The following is a 21586-nucleotide window of genomic DNA, read 5'->3' as shown; positions in this document are numbered from 1 at the left end:
GATGATTTTGGGAATTCCACTGCTTTTTCTGTGATCCGGCATATGTTGGCAATTTGATTTTCTGGTTCTTCTGCCTTTTCTAAATCCAGCTTGAACATCTGGAAGTTCTCAGTTCATGTACTGCTGAAGCCTAGCTTAAAGGATTTTGAGCATAATCTTGCTGGCATGTGAGATGAGTGCAACTTTATGGTAATTTGAACATTCTTTGGCATTGCCTTTAGAACTGGAATGAAAACTAACCTTATCCAGTCCTGTGGCCACTGCTGAGTTTTCCAAATTTGCTGACATATTGAGTGCAGCACTTTAACAGCATCATCTTTTAGGATTTGAAATAGGTCAGCTGGAATTCCATCACCTCCACTCGCTTTGTTCATTGTAATGCTTCCAAGGCCCACTTGACTTTGCACTCCAGGATGTCTGGCTCTAGGTGAGTGACCACACCATCATGCAGCAATTTCAGTTGAAATCCAACCAGTACAAGCAAACCCAAGAAAAGACCCAGGGTAATAAATACCCTTCCTTCCTCCCTTCCCACCCTCCCACCTCCTGCTGGACTCCTGGTTTATCCAGACAGCACTAGAATTCCACTGATGCAATTCACACAAGCCAGCCCTCCATGGCAGAGCAGGCAGAGTGGAGAAGGGGAAGAATAGATGTAGAGAGTCAGGCAGATTTCTAGCATAGCATACAGAGTTGCTGGAATGATTTCATGAGATAACAGACTTGGCAAAGTGAATGACATATAGTAGGCGCTCACAGGTGAGAATGCCAAGGAGGCCCAGAGAGGGAAAGCTACCTGCTCAAGGACACACAGCTAGTTCATAGGAAAGCTGGCGGGGGGCGGGGCGGGGGGGGGGGGGCGTGGCGCAGATTCCCATAGTGAGTGCTGTCTCCACTTCCCCTCCCTGCCCTGGTGTATCACGTGGCTTTGCTGCTGACATTGAACTATCCCTTCACCCTTCTCCTCAAGGAATTATCTTCCCATAATACAGCCTCTATCGCACATTTCTGTAATGGGATGTATATCTCACCATGCTATTTACATCTCATTTCACTGCCTCAGTAAGTAAATTTCACAATACCTTTCCCTAGTGGTAGTAGTAGCGCTCAGTCATGTCTGACTCTTTGCGACCCCATGGACTGTAGCCCACCAGGCTCCTCTGTCCATGGAATTCCCCAGGTAAGAATACTGGAGTGGGCTGTCATGCCCTTCTCCAGGGGATCTTTCTGAGCCAGGGATCGAATCCGGCTCTCCTGCATTGCAGGCAGATTCTTTACAGTCTGAGCCACAAGGCAAGCTCATACCTTTCCCTAAACATCTCATATTTTAGATACTGACATGATGTATTACTCAACATCACAGTAGACACACTTCTTCTTCCACCTTTAATGGGCTTTTCTGCTCACATATGTCATATCTCTCTTTAGATGTGCCAAATTAAGCTCCATTAAGAATACTAAATTAAGAGCCAAGAATTTTAATTACATCTCTATCACAAGCTAGGTGTCTGATCTACAGAAGATGACTTAACTTATCGAGGTCTTGGATTTTTTTCATGTATCCAAGTAGGCAATTTTCCGGGCTCCTCCCAGTGCCAAAGTTCACTGATGATGCAAAGGAAGAGGAGGAAGATGATGACTCACAGAGAGGGAGCCCTCACCTAGGTCATCCTAGAGTGACACTACAAGGTCATCCTCATTACCTCACTGAACCACTGTGGCCACCCTGTGAGAAAGACCCATTATCCCCATTTTACAGATGAAGAAACTGAGACTCGGAGCAGACTAGCAATTTGCCCACAGTTACCCAACTACCTCTTAGAAGCACCAGAATGTACTTGGATTCATCTGACACTAGAAACCACATTCTAACCCAATGATTCTCAAAGTATAGTCCCAAGATGAGTAACATCAGCAGCATATGAAATTTATTATAAATGCAAATTCTCAGGCCTCATCCCAGATTCCAGATCCCCGGGCATGTATCCTAGCAAACTGTGTTTAACAAGCCCTCCAAATGAATCCAACACGCAGCTCAAGTGTGAGATCCACTGCTCCAAACCACTATGCTCTATAACGTCTCTCTCTCACCATGTACATCTCATCATATGTTCAAATATGCATATGTCAATACTGCTCTCTAAAGATAAACCACAGTATCTTTCTGTTTGTATATCTGGTTTTCTTCTTAAATGTGCTAATTGCATAATTCTTCCCTTATAAACATCTCAATGTATCTCCTACATCCTTTGAATGTTTTCATATAACTGCCCTCATTTAGGTTTGCAAGGTATTCTAAGCCTAAAGTGGTGACCTCGGTCTAGCTGAAGTAATAGGCATAAGAATTACTGATTGTAATTTGGGTAAGGACATGCGCTTTGGTGGTCAGAGAGGCAGTCTGCTAGGAGCCTGAAGCAGCAGCATTTGATTCTAAAGCAGCATATAATGAACAGAGCAGTTGGGGTTTCTTTCTAAAAGGAAGTAATGCTTGAGTACTTTCAAATATTAGTCAGAAGAATAATGATTGTTATTGTTTTAATCTTAGTTCTTTTTTTAAATTTATTGAAATATAGTTGATTCACAATGTTTTGTGTTGTTTCAGATGTACAGTAAAGAGATTCAGGCTTATATATAAATATATGTATATATATACTTTTTTAAGATTCCCTTCCCCTTATAGGTTATTACAAGATATTGAATGTAGTTCCCTGTACTATAAAGTAGGTCCTTGTTGGTTATCTAGTCCATATATAGTAGTGTGTATATTTTAATTACAAACTCCTAGTTTATCACCTACCCCTTTCCCTTTGGTAACCATAAGTTTGTCTCCTATGTCTATATATCTATTTCTGTTTTGTAAATAAGTTCATTGTATCATTTTTTTAGATTCCACTTATAAGTGATACCATATAATATTCACCTTTTCCTGACTTACTTCAGTTAGTATGATAATCCCGAGGTCCATCCATGTTGCTTCAGATGGCATTACTTTATTCTTTTTTATTACTGAGTAATATTCCATTGTATATGTGTACCACATCTTCCTTATCCATTCATCTGTCAGTGGACACTTGGCTTGTTTCCATGTCTTGGCTATTGTAAATCATGCTCTATGAACATTGGGGTATATGTATATTTTCAAATTATACTTTTGTCCAGGAGTGGGATTCCTGGATCATATGGTAGTTCTATTTTTAAGAAGATTTTAAGATTTTTTAAGGAACTGGTTTTTTAAGGAACCTCCATACTATTCTCCATAGTGGCTGTACCAATTTATATTCCCACTAATGGTGTAGGAGGGTTCCTTTTTCTCCACACCCTCTCCAGCATTCATTATTCATAGACTTTTTGATGATGGCCAGTTGGATCCATGTGAGGTGATACCTCACTGTAGTTTTAAAATATCAGACAAAGAAAATATTTTCACCAGCTCAAAGATTTAGTTGACCACTCCCCAGTGACAAATTAAGAAAAGACTCTAAAACAGGCACTCCAGTTTTCACCATATTCCTCCTGAAAGCTCAGGACTATGGCTGGGGTAAGATCAGGGTGGTTTGGAAATACTCAGGAGGAAGCACCAGGAGTCAGACAGGGTGAGCTAAGTTTTGAAGGACCAGACATAACTAGCTATACAAGGAAGACAAATGAGGATGTACATCCCCAGGCAGTTTGGCAATGCTGTGTGAAGAAGTGATGGAGAACTCAGAGTGGTTTATTTGTAGAGACTCAGTCTTCCCTGTCCATCACCAACTCCCGGAGCTTGCCCAAACTCATGTCCATCAGGTCAGTGATGCCATCCAACCATCTCACCCTCTGTCATCTCCTTCTCCTCCTCCCTTCATTCCTTCCCAGCATCAGGGTCTTTTCCAATGAGTCAGTTTTTCACATCAGGTGGCCAAAGTATTGGAGTTTCAACTTCAGCATCAGTCCCTCCAATGAATATTCAGGACTGATTTCCTTTAGGATTGACTGGTTTGATCTCTTTGAGAATCCAAGGGACTCACCAGAGTCTTCTCCAACACCACAGTTCAAAAGCATCAATTCTTCAGTGCTCAGCTTTCTTTATTGTCCAACTCTCACATCCATACATGACCCCTGGAAAAATCCTGCCTTCAATCTTTCCCAGCCTCAGGGTCTTTTCGAATGAGTCAGTTCTTCACATCAAGTGGCCAAAGTATTGGAGTTTCAGTATCCGTCCTTCCAATGAATATTCAGGACTGATTTCCTTGAGGATGGACTGGATGGATCTCCTTGCAGTCCAAGGGACTCTCAAGCGTCTTCTCCAACACCTGAGAAGGGCTGAGTCTAGGACGGGAATAATCTCCCTAGCAGATTTCCAGAGCAGTCGCCATTCTCCTGAGAGTCTATTCTGAAGTTGCTTAAAATAGCCCACAGGCTGCCCTGCAGCCCTCAGTCACCAGTGTGAAAACCTCAAACTCCAACAGTCCAGCAGAGACACCTCAGCCTATTTCTAGTTTGTTTTTCCAGTTTGAGATGTCTCATTCTTCCCAAACCCTCTTCCTCCACCCTTGCTCCAGGCCTGTTAGTCCTCTCCCTCCCTCCCTCCCCCCATCATAATTTTTTCCTCTTGAACTCAGCTTTTCACCACTCTTCATCAGCCGTGACCCTCCCTCAGGGCTCTCTCAGCCACTCCTGATTTCCTTCTTGCCTTTCTTCTCCCTCTCCCTGCACATGGCTTCACCTCTTGCTCTGCCTGCATCTTATTTCCTCTCTAAACATCTCTGCATTTTTTTTTCCTTCCTTAGCTGACAATCGCAGGCCCGTAATGTGGATTCCCTCCAAGGGTGCTTTCTCACTCCCTTCCCGCTTCCTAAAGGTGCATTTGTTGCATCTCCCCATCCGGTATCTGCCCGCTTTCCTCTGAGAACGCTCAGCACGTCTCCCTCTCTGTGTGCCTCCTTGTCCCCTGAAAGACACAAATCTCCCACAGTGCGAGACCAGCTGCCCTGTGTGCAGTAGAGCAAAGAGCCCAGGCAGAAAGACTCCGTCTTTGAAAGGTGAAGGCAGTTAACTGAAACCAAAGGTAGTTCAACAGCTGAACCAGGATGAAAAGCTGATCTTCCAAGTCCAGGACTCTGGGAAATTAACAACATCAAGTGTGCCAGGTCTACAGGGACTCCAACTTCTCGCCTTAGCTGGGCTCCTGCTGCTGCACAGGGGTCCTCCCCACCATCTCCTGCTGACTCCCCACCACCTTCCTCAAGGAGGGAGCTGCCTTCCCAACCTTCCTGCCTCAAGCAAGTAGACTTCTCTGCTCTTAGAATCTGCTGGCCCCAGGTCTCCTCCAGGCCAAGGATTTTAAAGGCACCTAGGATCAAGGGAGTCAAATTAAACACTCTGGAGTCATCTCTGCCCAGCGTGGTTCTATTGGGTCTCAAGGGTGACCCCTTAGAAAGCAGTGGGCCTGCGTGCTCAGTCACTTCAGTCGCATCTGACTCTTTGCGACCCCATGGACTGTAGCCCACCAGGCTCCTTTGTGCAATTTTTCAGGCAAGAATACTGTAGAGTGTGGCCATTTCCTTCTCCAGGGGATCTTCCCAACCCAGGGATCGAACCCATGTCTCTTAAGTCTCCTGCATTGGAAGATAGATTCCTTACCACTAATGCTAGCTGGGAAGCCCCTCAGAAAGTAGAGTCTATGTCTTTAATAGGAAGGAGAGATGTCTATAGAAGAGAGTTGCTAAACATGGGAGAGTGGGGGAGGATAGGGGACTGGAAAACCTTGGGTTCCATTTGCAGCTACATAGCACATCTCTGAAAGTACTCCCCTTAAAAAGCTCCAATTCCTTCCCCTGGGCCAGCATCACAGGGGGTTAAAGAAATGGGTCACTTATGGGAATTTAGAAGATGGAGCCCATTGGAGGAGAGGAGATGAACTGGTCCCCTATGTCCTGTCTGGTCCTGGGGTCAACACCCTGAGGGCGGAGTTGTCTAGAGCAGCAGGCCCAATTAGGGCTCTGAGATGGTGGGAAGCTGGAGGTCCCTGGGACTGGAATGGAGCAATCAGAGATTCTCTCTGGGCTCCTCTTCCCTTGCATTCATCACCAAACCCACCAACATAGGACTGTGATGGAGCAAAAATTTTCTACTTCTCCAGAATTAATGATTAGGGGCCAAGGTGAAAAAGACAGAGATGTCAAGTATCCCAACAGTTAGGGCCTTGATACCCTCCGCTAAGAGAGCATGACACTTGAAACAGCTTTGGAACTAACCATCCTTCCCCAACTCAATCTATAAAAGAAGGATCGGGGAGACAGTGGAAGGAGATAGATAAGAAACACTGGGTTGCCTCCTCACCTCCTTGAAGCTGAAAAAGCAGGGAGGCTCTGAGAGAATTGTTCATGGGGGGTGCAAGCTGGCTGTTGGTCTGACATCTCTTTTCCCAGTTAGACATCTGTGATGCAGGCAACTTGCTGATCAGCTTCCTCTACCTAGTGAAGCACGGACGGGAAGAAGTTGGAGAGATGTAGAGAAGAGGTGATAAGGATTAACCTGCACTCCCACCAACTGGTACAGCAAGGGTGTGTGAGTTTCCCGTGGGTAAATGGACTCCCCAGAAGAGAGCCAGGTGTGAGCTATAATTCAGGTCTAAAACCCAAGGCAAGGTCCTAGGGGCAAAATGGACATGTCATCATGCATTGGTGTGCGGAAGTGTGGAAAAGGTCAAGCCAGAATTGGACTTCCCACACACAGGCTCTGTGTATGGCGGTGGGGGGGGGGGGGGGGCGGTGGGGGGGCGGCGTGGGCCAGGCACCCAAATCTGGCATGGGCCCCACAATATCCCGTACGGTATTTAAGCATCTACCACCCAGAGGGCAAGCAGTGCCAACCTGAGAAGCTACCACAATGAGCAGAAAGGAAAATGACTCTTGTCTGTTAACAGATCCCCTTGGATTCCCCGGCTGTCCAGTGGTTAGCATTTCATCTTCCAATGCAGGGGGTGCAGGTTGGACCCCTAGTTGGGGAGCTAAGATCCCACATGCCTAGGGGCCAAAAAGCCCCCAAAACATAAAACAGAAGCAATATTGTAACAAATTCAATCAAATCTTTTAAAAAATGATCCACATCAAAAATACCTTTAAAAAAACAAACAAAACAGAGACCCTCATGGTTTTCCTTTCCCTCCTTCCTTCCCCATCATTTCAGGAGAGCTGCTTCAGGATAAAGTAGAGGAAGAATTGTCTCAGAAACTCACTGAAGCCCCCCTGCTCTTCTCCTCCAAGCTGCTAGGTTGCCAGTTCACCATTGGGCACCGAAGTATTCTTGGGCTTCCCTTGGGGCTTGGTTGGAAATGAATCCGCCTGCAATGCAGGAGATCGGTTCGATCCCTGGATTGGGAAGATCCCCTGGAGAAGGGAAAGGCTCCCAACGCGCGGGATTCTCCAGTATTCCAGAATACTCCAGTATTCTGGCCTGGAGAAGTTCATGGACTACAGTTCATGGGGTTGCCAAGAGTCAGACATGACCGAGCGACTTTCATAGACAGACAGACAGACAGGGAAGGAGGAGCTAAACCAAGCTGGAGACTGAAGCTTTGTCATTGGGCAGAACTGAGCTGGTAAATAACTGAAGTAGCCAAGAAGGTATGGGAACTGCCTAAGCTGTCACAAGGAAAAGGAGTACGTCAGGGCTGTATATTGTCACCCTGCTTATTTAACTTATATGCAGAGTACATCATGAGAAACACTGGGTTGGATGAAGAACAAGCTGGAATCAAGATTGCCGGGAGAAATATCAATCACCTCAGATATGCAGATGACACCACCCTTATGGCAGAAAGCAAAGAAGAACTAAAAGAGCCTCTTGATGAAAGTGAAAGAGGAGAGTGAAAAAGTTGGCTTAAAGTTTAACATTCAGAAAACAAAGATCATGGCATTCGGTCCCATCACTTCATGGCAAATAGATGGGGAAACAGTGGAAACAGTGGCTGACTTTATTTTTGGGGGCTCCCAAATCACTGCAGATGGTGACTGTAGCCATGAAATTAAAAGACGCTTACTCCTTGGAAGGAAAGTTATGACCAACCTAGATAGCATATTTAAAAGCAGAGACATTACTTTGTCAACAAAGGTCCGTCTAGTCAAGGATATGGTTTTTCCAGTGGTCATGTATGGATGTGAGAGTTGGACTATAAAGGAAGCTGAGCATCAAAGAATTGATGCTTTTGAACTGTGGTGTTGGAGAAGACTCTTGAGCGTCCCTTGGACTGCAAGGAGATCCAACCAATCCATCCTAAAGCAGATCAGTCCTGATTATTCATTGGAAGGACTGATGCTAAAGCTGAAACTCCAATACTTTGGCCACCTGATGCAAAGAGCTGACTCATTGGAAAAGACCTTGATGCTCGGAAAGATTGAGGGCAGGAGGAAAAGAGGATGACAAAGGATGAGATGGTTGGATGGCATCACTGAATCAATGGACATGAGTTTGGGTAAACTCTGGGAGTTGGTGATAGACAGGGAGGCTTGGCGTGCTACGGTCCATGGGGTTGCAAAGAGTTGGATACTACTCTGAATGCAGAGTTCCAAAGAATAGCAAGAAGAGATAAGAAAGCCTTCTTCAGTGATGAATACAAAGAAATAGAGGAAAACAACAGAATGGGAAAGACCAGAGATCTCTTCAAGAAAATCAGAGATACCAAAGGAACATTTCATGCAAAGATGGGCTCGATAAAGGACAGAAATGGTATGGACCTAACAGAAGCAGAAGATATTAAGAAGAGATGGCAAGAATACACAGAAGAACTGTACAAAAAAGATCTTCATGACCCAGATAATCACGATGGTGTGATCACTGACCTAGAGCCAGACAGACATCCTGGAATGTGAAGTCAAGTGAGCCTTAGAAAGCATCACTACGAACAATGCTAGTGGAGGTGATAGAATTCCAGTTGAGCTATTCCAAATCTTGAAAGATGATGCTGTGAAAGTGTTGCACTCGATATGCCAGCAAATTTGGAAAACTCAGCAGTGGCCACAAGACTGGAAAAGGTCAGTTTTCATCCCAATCCCAAAGAAAGGCAATGGCAAAGAATGCTCAAACTACCACACAATTGCACTCATCTCACATGCTAGTAAAGTAATGCTCAAAATTCTCTAAGCCAGGCTTCAGCAATATGTGAACCGTGAACTTCCTGATGTTCAAGCTGATTTTAGAAAAGGCAGAGGAACCAGAGATCAAATTGCCAACATCCTCTGGATCATGGAAAAAGCAAGAGAGTTCCAGAAAAACATCTATTTCTGCTTTATTGACTATGCCAAAGCCTTTGACTGTGTGGATCACGATAAACTGTGGAAAATTCTGAAAGAGATGGGAATACCAGACCACCTGATCTGCCTCTTGAGAAATTTGTATGCAGGTCAGGAAGCAACAGTTAGAACTGGACATGGAACAACAGACTGGTTCCAAATAGGAAAAGGAGTTCGTCAAGGCTGTATATTGTCACCCTGCTTATTTAACTTATATGCAGAGTACATCATGAGAAACGCCGGGCTGGAAGAAACACAAGCTGGAATCAAGATTGCCGGGAGAAATATCAATCACCTCAGATATGCAGATGACACCACCCTTATGGCAGAAAGTGAAGAGTAACTAAAAAGCCTCTTGATGAAGGTTAAAGTGGAGAGTGAAAAAGTTGGCTTAAAGCTCAACATTCAGAAAATGAAGATCATGGCATCCAGTCCCATCACTTCATGGGAAATAGATGGGGAAACAGTGGCTGACTTTATTTTTGGGGGCTCCCAAATCACTGCAGATGGTGACTGCAGCCATGAAATTAAAAGATGCTTACTCCTTGGAAGGAAAGTTATGACCAACTTAGATAGCATATTCAAAAGCAGAGACATTACTTTGTCAACAAAGTTTCGTCTAGTCAAGGATATGGTTTTTCCTGTGGTCATGTATGGATGTGAGAGTTGGACTGTGAAGAGGATGAGTGCCGAAGAATTGATGCTTTTGAACTGTGGTGTTGGAGAAGACTCTTGAGAGTCCCTTGGACTGCAAGGAGATCCAACCAGTCCCTTCTAAAGGAGATCAGCCCTGGGATTTCTTTGGAAGGAATGATGCTAAAGCCAAAACTCCAGTACTTTGGCCACCTCATGCAAAGAGTTGACTCATTGGAAAAAACTCTGATGCTGGGAGGGATTGGGGACAGGAGGAGAAGGGGACGACAGAGGATGAGATGGCTGGATGGCATCACTTACTCGATGGACGTGAGTCAGTCCGGGAGTTGGTGATGGACAGGGAGGCCTGGTGTGCTGAGATTCATGGGGTCGCAAAGAGTCGGACACGACTGAGTGACTGATCTGATCTGATCTGAGCAACTGAACTGAACTGAACGCTGAGGAAAGAAGATGCAGTGGAACACAGCTGAGAGCCAGGATGGCAGAGGGAAAATGTCACACTTGTACCCGCAGGGTGCTGCAGTTCCTCAGCTGCTTTCACGGAGAGTTACTTGCTGCCTCTCCAAGTTCTCCAGCACTGGGGTGTGGATAGTTACCTGAGACCTAGGCCACCCCACCCCTCCCCTCGCCCAAGGTGGGGCGTGGTAGCTCACAGGAGAGAAGGTGCCTTCATCCTCTGCTTTACCCACAACAGAATGATCATTACCCTAATGATCATTACCTTTATGTCAGAAGTCATTGACATAAAATGCACTGTGGAAACTGTGAAAAGCAAGTCTTTTTGTTCTTGGACAATGTAAAAATTGAAGATTTTTTCCATCAATATGGAAAAATACAAAGATAATCTATGTTGTGATAGTCATCAGAGTTGTCCACCAAATACTAACTCTACTTCTGTTAACAGATCCCCCTGGACTCCCTGGCGGTCCAGTGGTTAGGGCTTCACCTTCCAATGCTGGGGTGCGAGTTGGACTCCCGGTTGGGGAGCTGAAGTCCCACAGTACTAATGCTGCTTCTGGGCACTTGCCAGCTGCCCTTGAGCTAGATGGGACCATGTGATTTGTTGTAGTCACTGAGATGGGAAGCTTTAAGAACCAGGGTACAATGTAGCATGTTCTCTCTCACTCTCTCTCTTTTTTTTTTTTGCCTTCACAATCAAGGAGAATGGCACCTCCCTCAACCTGGGTCCCTGATGACAAGAAGCACCCCTTGCTGATGAGTGATGGATATATGCCAGGAGGGAGACGAATACCTTTGTGACTTAAGTGGGTAGGGAGCAGGATGTGTGTCACTGCATCTTATCCTGGCCTCTCCTGAGTCTTATGAGTAATTCACCAACGTGCCCATAATCCAGTGAAGACACCAATTCCAAGCAGTCAGTGGCCCTCCACCGCCAAGCGTGTGGATGACTAGGGTTAGTGCGTGTGTCACATACAGGATGGCAGACCATTGGCTACAATCAAAACTTTGGTTAGGAAGACCCCAGGCAACAGGACCTTCACAGAGCAGCTACGGGAAGAAGGGGAACAGTGCACACAGTGGGAAGGATGAGGCTGCCCTGATAAGGTGCTGGCACAGAAGAGTATAAGGGGTGGGTCAGATTTGACAAGAAATGATGAGATACCCGCGTCACACACCTGATGGGCATATAGTCAAAGTCATGCCCCTTCCTTGTTTAATTCATGAAAGTCACACAAAGGGACACAGTGATCCAGGCCACAAGAATGAGGGCTTGGTTTGGTATCACTGCATGAAAAAGATCAAGTTTTGCCTGTCACCCCTGTAAAACGGGGAAGGGAACAAAGGTCAAATGCCACAGACCAGAAGATCAGGTTTCCAAGAAGCTCTTCAGTGTCCTTGATGGGCACACCTAATGGCCTTGTGGGTCATTCAGAAACCTGGGAATAAATGGTCAGATGAGCAGACTGGCTCCCTCTGGGTTTTTATTCCTACCAGGAGTCTGGTGATGCCAGATTCTCAGACCCCTGGGGAAACCAGGGATGAGTACCAGCCTGGAGACCCCTCTTATAGTATCTGAGGGACCCCAGCAGCAGGCATCTCTTGACATCCAACTGACAATGTCCCCAGTCTTCCCCTCCCCACAAAGGCCAAGCATGACTCAGAAGCCTTTGGGTAAAGGAATTAACAGGATGGGTCTACGGTTCCCTTTCCTTGACTGCCACTAGGAATGGCCCTCTCATCTTTGGAGAAAGCAGAGGAAGCCTAAACAGGGCTGCGGGGTCAACCCCAAGTCTCCCAGTGAGGTCCTGGATGAGCAAACACTTCCCTTATTTCTCTTCCCAATCCCTGAAGCCCATGATAGGCATCTGCAAATTAGTGGTTTTTAAAAAAGACTAAACTATGCAGAGAGAGAGAAAAAAAAAAATGCACTCACAGCTGAATACAGCCACGCAGAGTGAAGGAAGGAGAAGGCTGATGTTCTAGTGCCTGAAGGAAGGCAGCCCGCAGTGGGCAGAGCTCCGGGCATGGAGGGGAAGATCTGAAGGTGATGCCCGGCTCTGCCTTTCCTAGCCTGGTGCAACCCAGCAAGTCACTGAGGTTCCGAGCCTGTGACCACACCTGTGAGATGGGGATAATGACGCCTGTGGCACTGGGCTAGTGTGAGTATTAGTTCAGGGCCCGTGGACACAGCAGCTCACTGTTAGCCCTGGAGGAGGGAAACCAGCTGGACCCCACCTGAAGGCTGAGATCCTTCCCCAGGAACGCTTAGCTAAAGAAAGGGCTGGGGGCAGGGTCATTTTCAAGGGCATTGTATTCTGTTTACCTGCAAAGGGTAAGGAAATGGAGGTGGCAGAAGGAAGTTCTCAGAGGCGGGAGAGGAAGCCACTTATGGACACAGCTGCTTGTGCAGAGAGGGAGGCAAAGGGGAAAGATGTCTGTAGCACCAGAAACAGTCTGGAGCCTCATCTCTGCCGCAGTGTCCATGCTGAAGGCCTCTGGCAATGTGAGCCAGACCAGCAGCCTTGACCTGAATACGTGCCCCACAAAACTAGGGCACAGACGGCGTGAACCCCACTGGGGCCTGCTCCCTGTTTACAGTCGCTTCCCAGCCTGGGGTCTTGAGCTCAGGTTTACAGCCAACATGCCCAGTCCCATCAGCCCGAGCCATGGAACGGGCTCCCCCAGCCCTGCCCGCCAAGCACCGCCAGCAACATCCCCTGCTTTCAAGTGATGGCTTGTGGGGCTGGCTGCACAGGGGCAGGTCAGAGGAAGCGTTACAGACAGGGTTCCAGCACTGTAGGCAAGGGCCCAGGGGGTCCAGGTCTTCACTGCAAGCGTGGCACCACCTCATGGCCACTTCTGGCTGGCTCCCTTTCTGGTCTAGCCCCTCAGACTTCCTAAGATCAGAGAGGAGGGCACCTCGGCCACAGTAAACAACTAAACCGTTAAGGAAATGAACGCTTTCCATCAAAGGAAGCCACCCAAAGAAAGAGGCAACCGCCACCAAGGTTTACGCATTTTTTATTTTTTATAAAACAAGCTACAAACGGTCTCCCTCCCTCCTCACAAAGGAAAACCACACAACTCAGCCTCCACACGTGTGTGAGAGAGATGTCTCAGGGAGATTCCAACTTTCTTCACGGAGGCGCTTCCTTCAGGGCAGGGAAGGAGGCGGAGGTCTCCCGGAAAGTCCACCCAGCCAGCACACGGAGCTTTCTGGTCCAGACTGATGGGCCAGGGCTCTCGTTCCATCCTACCATGTTGGGATGGGGTCTCCAGTCACCCTGACACAACCTCTGGGACTTTCATTAGGACAGCAAGAACCTTCTCCAGTCAGAGGATGGGACGGGGTAGGAGATGCACAGAGATGCGGCCAGATTTCCAAAAGTAATCCACAAAGGCGCCAGTCCTGGAAAACTGCCCACCCTCCCTCCCTGCCGCTCTGGCTGCTCACAGAAAGGAGGGCTCGGTATCACCCGGCGCCCTTTGTTGGATGACTGTCGGATGGGCATGCCCCCACCCCTGCCACCCCGGGCAAGAGGAAGCTGGGGTATGACCAGAAGGCTGGGCAGTCCACGTTGGAATCACAGTAAAACGCCTGTGGGAAGCTAGGCCTGGATTTCCCCATGGCTGGGCCATTCCGTCCTCACTTCCAAGGGATGCAGAAGTAACAGGCCCAACATGAATTTGGCCCTGGAACTGGCCTCAAGCCTGGAAGCCCATAAGAGCGTTTAGGAAAACAGGAAGAACCTCGGTACTGAGTTTAAAAAGAAAAAAATAGAAAAGGTTGAATGACCAACAAGGTGATGGACACAACTCTTCCCGCAGGCTTACGCTGAGCTGGAGAACAGGAGGGGAGAAAGAGGACTGCAGAAGTAGCTGCCTAGTCTGACCTTGGCATTGGGCGCTGTCTCAGGAAGCCTCATTCATGGGTGTGTGACAGGTGAGAAGCCTTGGGTGGGCACTGGACTCACCAGGACAGGCCTTCTGTGCTTCTACCTCCACTGCTCAGATATTACATTTAACTACTAAATGAAAGGTCCCGCGGGGTGTCTTTTTCTTCTCTGCCTCCCCTCTCCTGCTTTACGTGGAGTAGAGGCTAAACGTAGCTGGAAATGTTTCAAGGGACCCTAACGCAAATCCTTAGGGCAATTTGTTCAGCGGGCGCCAACAACACTGCACCCACTGAGTCTGGGCCACCTGGGGGTCTGGATGGCCTGACCACATGGGCGTTGGAGGATGGGACTTGTGAGGGCTACAGGCCTCCCTCCAGGGGCCACTCCCATTGTCCTGCAATGTCCACTCCCTCCCTTGAGAAGGTCAACCGCCAAGTGACTTGCCGCTCTGACAGCCACGGCAGAAGGTGGCCCCTTCCTCCCACCAGAAAAGATACCCATGGAGTCTGCACTGTGATCACAGTGGAATTCAGGCTGGCCAGGGATGGAGTCCTGGGTTCTAGAGAGTGGGGCTGTGTGTCCGGAGCTCTCACAGCTCAGAGCAGGGAGAGGGAGGAGAATAAACAGATAGCAATGCCAACACCTGTACAAAAGAACTATACAATTTACATATATATTTATATACAGTATATAAATCTCTTTCTTCTCAGTCCCAGAAAGCTCCCCGCCCTCCAAACCCTAAAAGTTGTCAGTAGCAGATCCAAAAACTTAACAATAAAAGAGAATAGTCTTTCTTCCCTTTCCTTTTCCCACTGCGATATTAGATACTGGTGTTTAAAAATGAAGCCGAAAAAGAAAACACACAAATAAGAGTTATTAAAAGTGCAAACACGATGGGCACCACTTATGTTACATGGGATGTGGCTGGGCCGTGGCAACGTCGAAGGTTAGCTGTCTGATGATCCATCCTGCCTCCCTGGTCTCTCCACCTGCCCTTTGGTTTTCTGCTCCTTAGACGAGGCGTCCTACTGAGAAGGGGAGGAATAAGCAAGAAATCAGAGCTGGGTTTAAGAGAACTCTGGGCTTCCCTGGTGGCTCAGATGGTAAAGACTCTGCCTGCAATGCAGGAAATCCGAGTTCAATCCCTGAGGCTGGAAGATCCCCTGGAGAAGGAAATGGCAATCCACTCCAGTATTCTTGCCTGGAAAATCCCACAGATGGAGGAACCTGGTGGGCTACAGTCCCTGGGGTCACAGAGAGTCAGACACAACTGAGCGACTAAAACACTTTTGTGAGGACTCCAAATACATATATCCATTCCATCATTCGAGAGGGTTTTTCTGTTCAGGGTTAGGCACCATCCTCGGCAAGTCAATGGGAGAGCTGGTGGGTTTTTTCAATGGAAGGACTTGTCTCCAGTCTCACTGAAAAATAATCCTGATAACTGCGCTTCATAAACTGGGAAGGACCAGTTAAGAAAGAGACCCAGCCCTGAGAGCACTGTGCTGGGAAGTCAGCTCCCCAGTGAGGAGTCTGGTGGGTGAAAATGCCTGGATTCATGGGGCATTTCCCAAAATTCAGTCCCTCGGACCCAAAGCTACATTCACCCCCAAACTCTATGTCCTGCCCCACCTGACTTTTGCCCCCCACTAGGTGTGCAAGCCCCTCTCAGCCCACCAGAGGGCACCGCACGACACCAGATGACCAATGTCTGCTTCAGTCCCCGCATACAATCTACCCAGGTGGCTTTTCTGCTGCTCCCAGAGCACAGAGACCCAGCAAAGCTGCTGGCAGCCCAGGGCTGTGTCGCTCTGTGTTGCTTAAGTCGTGTCCGACTCTGCAACCCTATGGACTATAACCCACCAGGCTCCTCTGTCCATGGGATTCTCCAGGCAAAAATACTGGAGTGGCTTGCCATTTCCTCCTCCAGGGGATCTTCCTAACTCAGTGATCAAACCTGGGTCTTTTATGTCTCTTGCGTTGGCAGAAGAGTTCTTTACCACTGGTGCCTCTTGTGTTCCTCGACTATTTCTAATTTCTTCTGTGCATTCACCGTAAACCAGGCACCAGCTTGTTAAATCTCCACACCAAAACTGTGAGGCAGACGCTATCATATCCACTTTGCAGATGAGGAAATTGAGCCTCAGAGACTTTGGGTAGCTTGCTAAAGATTACAGAGCTGGGAAGTGCCAGGGCTGCCTGCTTCCTTTGGGTCCTGCGCACCTGGTACCTGACAAAGCTTCAGAGGGCAGACCGAAGGCCTCTGTGAGCTGCGTGGACCTGAGGTGCTAAGCACACTCAGCCTTCCCCTAGCTACTGTGTGCCGTGCGGACCTTAACTACCAGCACGGGAAGCGGACCAAGGGCAGCGGGCTGGTGGAGCTCTGTGATTCCGAACCTACTGAGCTCAGAAGTGCTCCAGGTGGGCCTGGGGGTCAATGCAAACACTGGGTATTCTCTTTCCAACACTGGGCCCCAGCTTGTGCTCTGAGAAATGGGCATAGATTCTAAGTATGCCAAAGCGTAACGTGACCACACAGGACATCCCTCTCCCAGCCCTTCGTCATTTGACCAGGATCTAATGCACTGTGCCTGAGGTTAGGAATTGAGAAGGCACACCCTGATGGCAGGGGAGAATCAGGAGCGTGGACTGCATGCAGTGCGATCAGTGCTTCTGACAGCTGCAGCGGTCTCATGAAGAAGAACAGTATTATCTATGGGGCTTTCACGGAGGTCCCTCAATGCTTCAACCACTTCAACAACTGCTTTGACTTCCTGTCTCAGTGCGTCGGCACAGTGGCCCTGTGAGGTGGATACTATGCTTATTTCCATCTCACAGATGAAGAAACGGAAATCTGGGATGGTTGAGTAGTTTGTACTTGGGTGAAAGCTGGCCTGTGGCTGAAGCAGGGTTTGAGCCATGATGCTGCACCATGTCCTGGGGACTCAGAGTCATGGGGTCACAGAGAGGCGTCCTCATCAGACAGGACTGCCTAGAGGAGCTGACGGACATCAGGGTGACTGAGATAATGTTTACAGATGGAAGGAGAGGGGAGGCAACAGGAGGTGAGAGAGTTTAAACTATATAAGTGTGATGGGAAGTTGTTGAAGGGATTCAGTCCGAGAAACAATAGCATCAGTTTTGGTAAAAAAAAAAAAAAAAATTCTTCTGGGGCAGTGTGGGAAACAGATTGGGGATGAGCATCACTCACTCAGGGTCACATCTGCCAGGGTCAGGGCCACTACAGGTCACTCACCCAGGGTCACACATCCTAGAACCAGGGCCAGATCCCAAGACTGGGTACCTCAGCCACCTCCTCAGCTACCTTTTGGGTTTACCCTGTCAACCAAGGGTTAGAACAAGGAAAAGCCCTTATGTTCCCTTCAAGGCAGTTCTCGGCACCAAACAAGTCAGAATTACCCAAATTGGCATCATCAGCCCAGACCCGTCACCTGCACTGCGACTCTCTAATTTTTGGGGTGCAACCAACTTGACAGGTCCAAGTCATGTCTGTTATCTTCCCCACCCCCTAGACCTGCTCTGCTCTTCCTCCCATGCTGCCCATCTCAGTGAGTGGCCCGCTCTCCAGTTGCCCACGCCAGCCTTCATCCCTCTCTGCACTCAATCACCAAGCCCTGAAGTCCTACCTAGTCACCTCCCCCAGTACTCTGCAACCCCGCCGGGTTTTCCCTAACTCAGGCCTCCCTCATCTCCTGCTGGTCAGTGCTCTGGCCTCCTCTTGGGTCTCTGCCCTCACTCATCCCCCGATCCATTTCCCACGCTGCACTAGAAGAATTTTTTTTTTTAATCAAAACTGATGATATCGTTTCTCTGACTGAATCCCTTCAACAGCTTCCCATCACCCTTATATAGTTTAAACTCTCTCACCTTACGTCCTGCTGCCTCCCCTCTCCTTCCACCCCTAAACATGCATCCCAGTCACCCTGACATCCTTCAGCTCCTCTAATACTCTCCTTCCCCACTTCCACAGCCTCACCCTTCACTTGCCTCAGTTCAGAACACTCCTCCCTTCCATGACCTTTCAGCTCAGCTTCCTCTTACTCACTGGTCAAGGATTTGTCCAGAGCAAGGGCAGCTGGACAAAGGTTTTCTGTGAAGAACTAGATGCAATCATTTTAGTTTTGTGGACCACGGACAATATACAACAATCTTGGTTGTATAGTCTTCTTTTTTGAAAATTACATCCTTTTAAAAATAGAAAGGACGTTTGCTCCTTGGAAGGAAAGTTATGACCAACCTAGACAGCATATTAAAAAGCAGAGACGTTACTTTGCCAGCAAAGGCCCATCTAGTCAAAGCTATGGTTTTTCCAGTAGTCAAGTATGGATGTGGGAGTTGGACTATAAACAAAGCTGAGTGCAGAAGAACTGATGCTTTTGAACTGTGGTATTGGAGAAGACTCTTGAGAATTCTTTGGACTGCAAGGAGATCCAACCAGTCAATCCTAAAGGAGATCAGTCCTGAGTATTCATTGGAAGGACTGACGCTGAAGCTGAAACTCCAATACTTTGGCCCCCTGATGTGAAGAACTGACTCATTGGAAAAGACCCTGATGCTGGGAAAGAGTGAAGGCGGGAGGAGAAGGGGACGACAGAGGATGAGCTGGTTGGATGGCATCAATGAACATGAGTTTGAGTGAACTCTGGGAGTTGGTGATGGGCAGGAAGGCCTGGCGTGCTGCAGTCCACGGGGTCACAAAGAGTCAGACATGACTGAGTGACTGAACTGAACTGAAAAATAGAAAAGCCACTCTTCGCTCACAGGCTGTACAGAAACAGGCCGTGGACTAGACTGGGCCTAGTTTGGCTGACCTCTGGCTAAGACATCACTTCCTTCCTGAAGATTTCCAAGCCTGATGGACCCTGAGCGGATGTAGGTGCCTTAGGTATATTCCCACAATACTCTGCACTTGCTGCACCGTGACAGAGACCACCAGGCATCCACCAGAATCCACGCTCTCCTCCTCTTCCTGGGCCCCAAGCCCTCCTCACTGTGGGGTGTTGGTCTAGTGATGGAGATCCGGCCAGTGAAATAGGAGAGGTGATGTATGTCACTTCCAGGACTGGTCCATCAACCCTGCCCCATGGGCACTGCTCCAGGGTTTAAGCCATCCGGCTGATTGGGGAGGGAGAAGACCCACAGGGTGACCTTGGATGTCAGAGAATGAAGTTGGCAGAGTCATTCTCAGCCTGGCTCTCAGAGTGACTGCACCTGGAGCAATCTCCACTATCCCCCTACACACACACACACACACACACCCTAAGACCTGGAATCACGGTGAATTACTATATGGGCAAGAGGAACTAATTTCCACTGTGTTGAGCCATTACTTGTGTGGTCCTACTTGTCACTGCAGCCTGGTGTATCCCAATACACCCTCATGGCGCTCACCACAGTGTATGTAAACGCTTTAGCATCTGCCTCTTCAATAGACTGTGGAAGGATAGGAAACTTACCCTTCCATTCCTCCACTGTGTCAGGTGTCTAGTGCAAAGTACGGTGCACTCCCAGTAAGTAGTCAAATAAACACATACCTGGGAATCTCATCTATTGCAGGGTCGGGGTGTGGGGTTCCCTTGGTCCCCTCCCTCCAGGAGGGGCAAGTCCTGCAGGGCCAGGAGCACAGGCGATCACTCACCTTCTTTGCTAACACCCAGGCAGCCCTTCAGCTCGGGCAGTGAGATGACCTTGTCCTTGTTCAGGTCACAGTAGTCAGTGAAACGCCGGGCACATTTCTTGGGCTTGGCTTTCTTCTTTACGTAGCGCTTGAAGGGCTTCATCTCGCGCTTGTTGATGTCGCTGCTGCTGTTGCTGTCCAGCTGGCTGAAATACCAGTGCACCACGCGCTCCTCCAGGGTGTGGCTGGGGTCTGGCTCCGAGAACCTGGGCCACGGGCAGACACCCACCCCCCAGCCCCGCTCAGGATCCTGCAGGAACCACCAGCCCCACCACAAGCCTCTCCCACATGCTAAGAAGCCAAGGGTTGCCGGCAGCCAGGTAGAAATGGCTCCTCCAAGCCCAAACCCTCCCTGCCCTGCTCAGCCTGCAGCAGAATCATGTCACCCTTTCCAACTTGAGCCTCCAGCCCAGACAGTTCATTTCTGGGGGATCCCCAACTAGGTGAACCCACCACACCCTGCACCATAGCTAGGGATGTTCTTGTGCAAGAGGGATGCTCAGGACATATGGACTGGATTTCATCCACCTGAGAAAACCACAGGGATCCAAACTGTTCTTCTCCTAGCCTAGTGTGGCTGACGCACAAACTGCCATCACACATGAACTTGACACCCAAATGAGTGTGACTATGAAGGGAGCCTGGAGCCTGTACCACGTAATCAGCGTCCAGGCTGGGTCCCAGGAGGGCTTCCAAAGCAGCAGGAGCAGCCCCTGGCTTCAAACTGTTGTCTTGGCAAGACAGAGTCAAAAAGAGTGAAACCAGGCAGCAACAAGTCAACGTGAAGTGTGAAGTTCCCGTGGGCCATCGCTGTTGGATACCAAGTGCGGTAGGAATTGAGAGAAGGAGGCAATTGAGACGGACACAAAGAGAGGTTCTATCGCTGGTGAGTCCTGATCTACTAACGGTGAGTCTCTCCATACAGAGGTCTTAAGAGAGGGCAGACCCAGGAAACCACATGTTAACTCCAACACCTGGGGAATTCTGCTAAGAAGCAGAGTAACCTAGAGTAACCAAGAAAGCTTTCTGGGGGTCGAGATACATGGTGGTGACTGCATCTAACACGTCCCTGATTGTAACATGACAAGAGCAACGGCCACACGTGTAACATACACAAGGTCTACCCATTCATTTTACTTACTCATGCCTCAAATTTTTCCCCAAAAGGATTCAGGGTGCTAGGTTATACTGAAAACTTTAAAAGCCAATGATGAGTCTGTTCTAGAGCGGGTGACTGGCCAGGAGAACGGAGCCACACGAGTCCCATGGCTCCTGCTGCCAGGGTTGGCACGGAGTGCCAACCTTGTGTTTAAAGCCCTGGGTAACCTTCCCTCAGTTGGGGGACTGAGGCTGAGGTTGGCCCATCGTCTGCAGGGAACCAGACAGACTACACCAGGGGTCCTACAGCAGGGATTCAGGACCTGCCAGCACACTCTGAAGCTGTACCTAGCAAGAAAAATATTCAAGGCACTTGCCAATGCCTTGGGGTTCTTCTCTGGAATTTGCCGAGGTTTCCAGGAGGGAAGGGACAACCCTGACCCCTCCTCTATGAATGAGCCGGCAAACTCCCTCCCCCGCCATCCCTCAAGTGACCTCACCATTTAGGG

General features: G+C 48.5%; 1 protein-coding gene across 5 annotated transcripts in view; it reads right to left on the bottom strand.

The window, feature by feature from the left end:
• Positions 1–13389: 13389 nt before the first annotated feature.
• The window catches only part of SMOC1 (SPARC related modular calcium binding 1), a 146097-nt gene continuing 137900 nt past the window's right edge, over positions 13390–21586 (bottom strand). For 2 of the 5 annotated variants that reach the window (XM_027552279.1, XM_027552281.1), the window contains exons 11-12: positions 19941–20185; positions 13390–15309 (exon numbers count right to left, since the gene is read on the bottom strand). In XM_027552279.1, coding sequence (XP_027408080.1) covers positions 15293–15309; positions 19941–20185 — 262 coding nt within the window. In that variant the 3' untranslated portion in view covers positions 13390–15292. The remainder of the gene's footprint in view (positions 15310–19940; positions 20186–21586) is intronic. The other 3 variants (XM_027552280.1, XM_027552282.1, XM_027552283.1) reach the window with 2 other exon arrangements.

This window comes from Bos indicus x Bos taurus, chromosome 10, assembly GCF_003369695.1.
Source record: "Bos indicus x Bos taurus breed Angus x Brahman F1 hybrid chromosome 10, Bos_hybrid_MaternalHap_v2.0, whole genome shotgun sequence".
In the NCBI taxonomy this organism is placed as follows: domain Eukaryota; kingdom Metazoa; phylum Chordata; class Mammalia; order Artiodactyla; family Bovidae; genus Bos; species Bos indicus x Bos taurus.
Note: the sequence above shows the minus strand (reverse complement) of the source record. Positions and strands in the feature narration are given on the sequence as shown.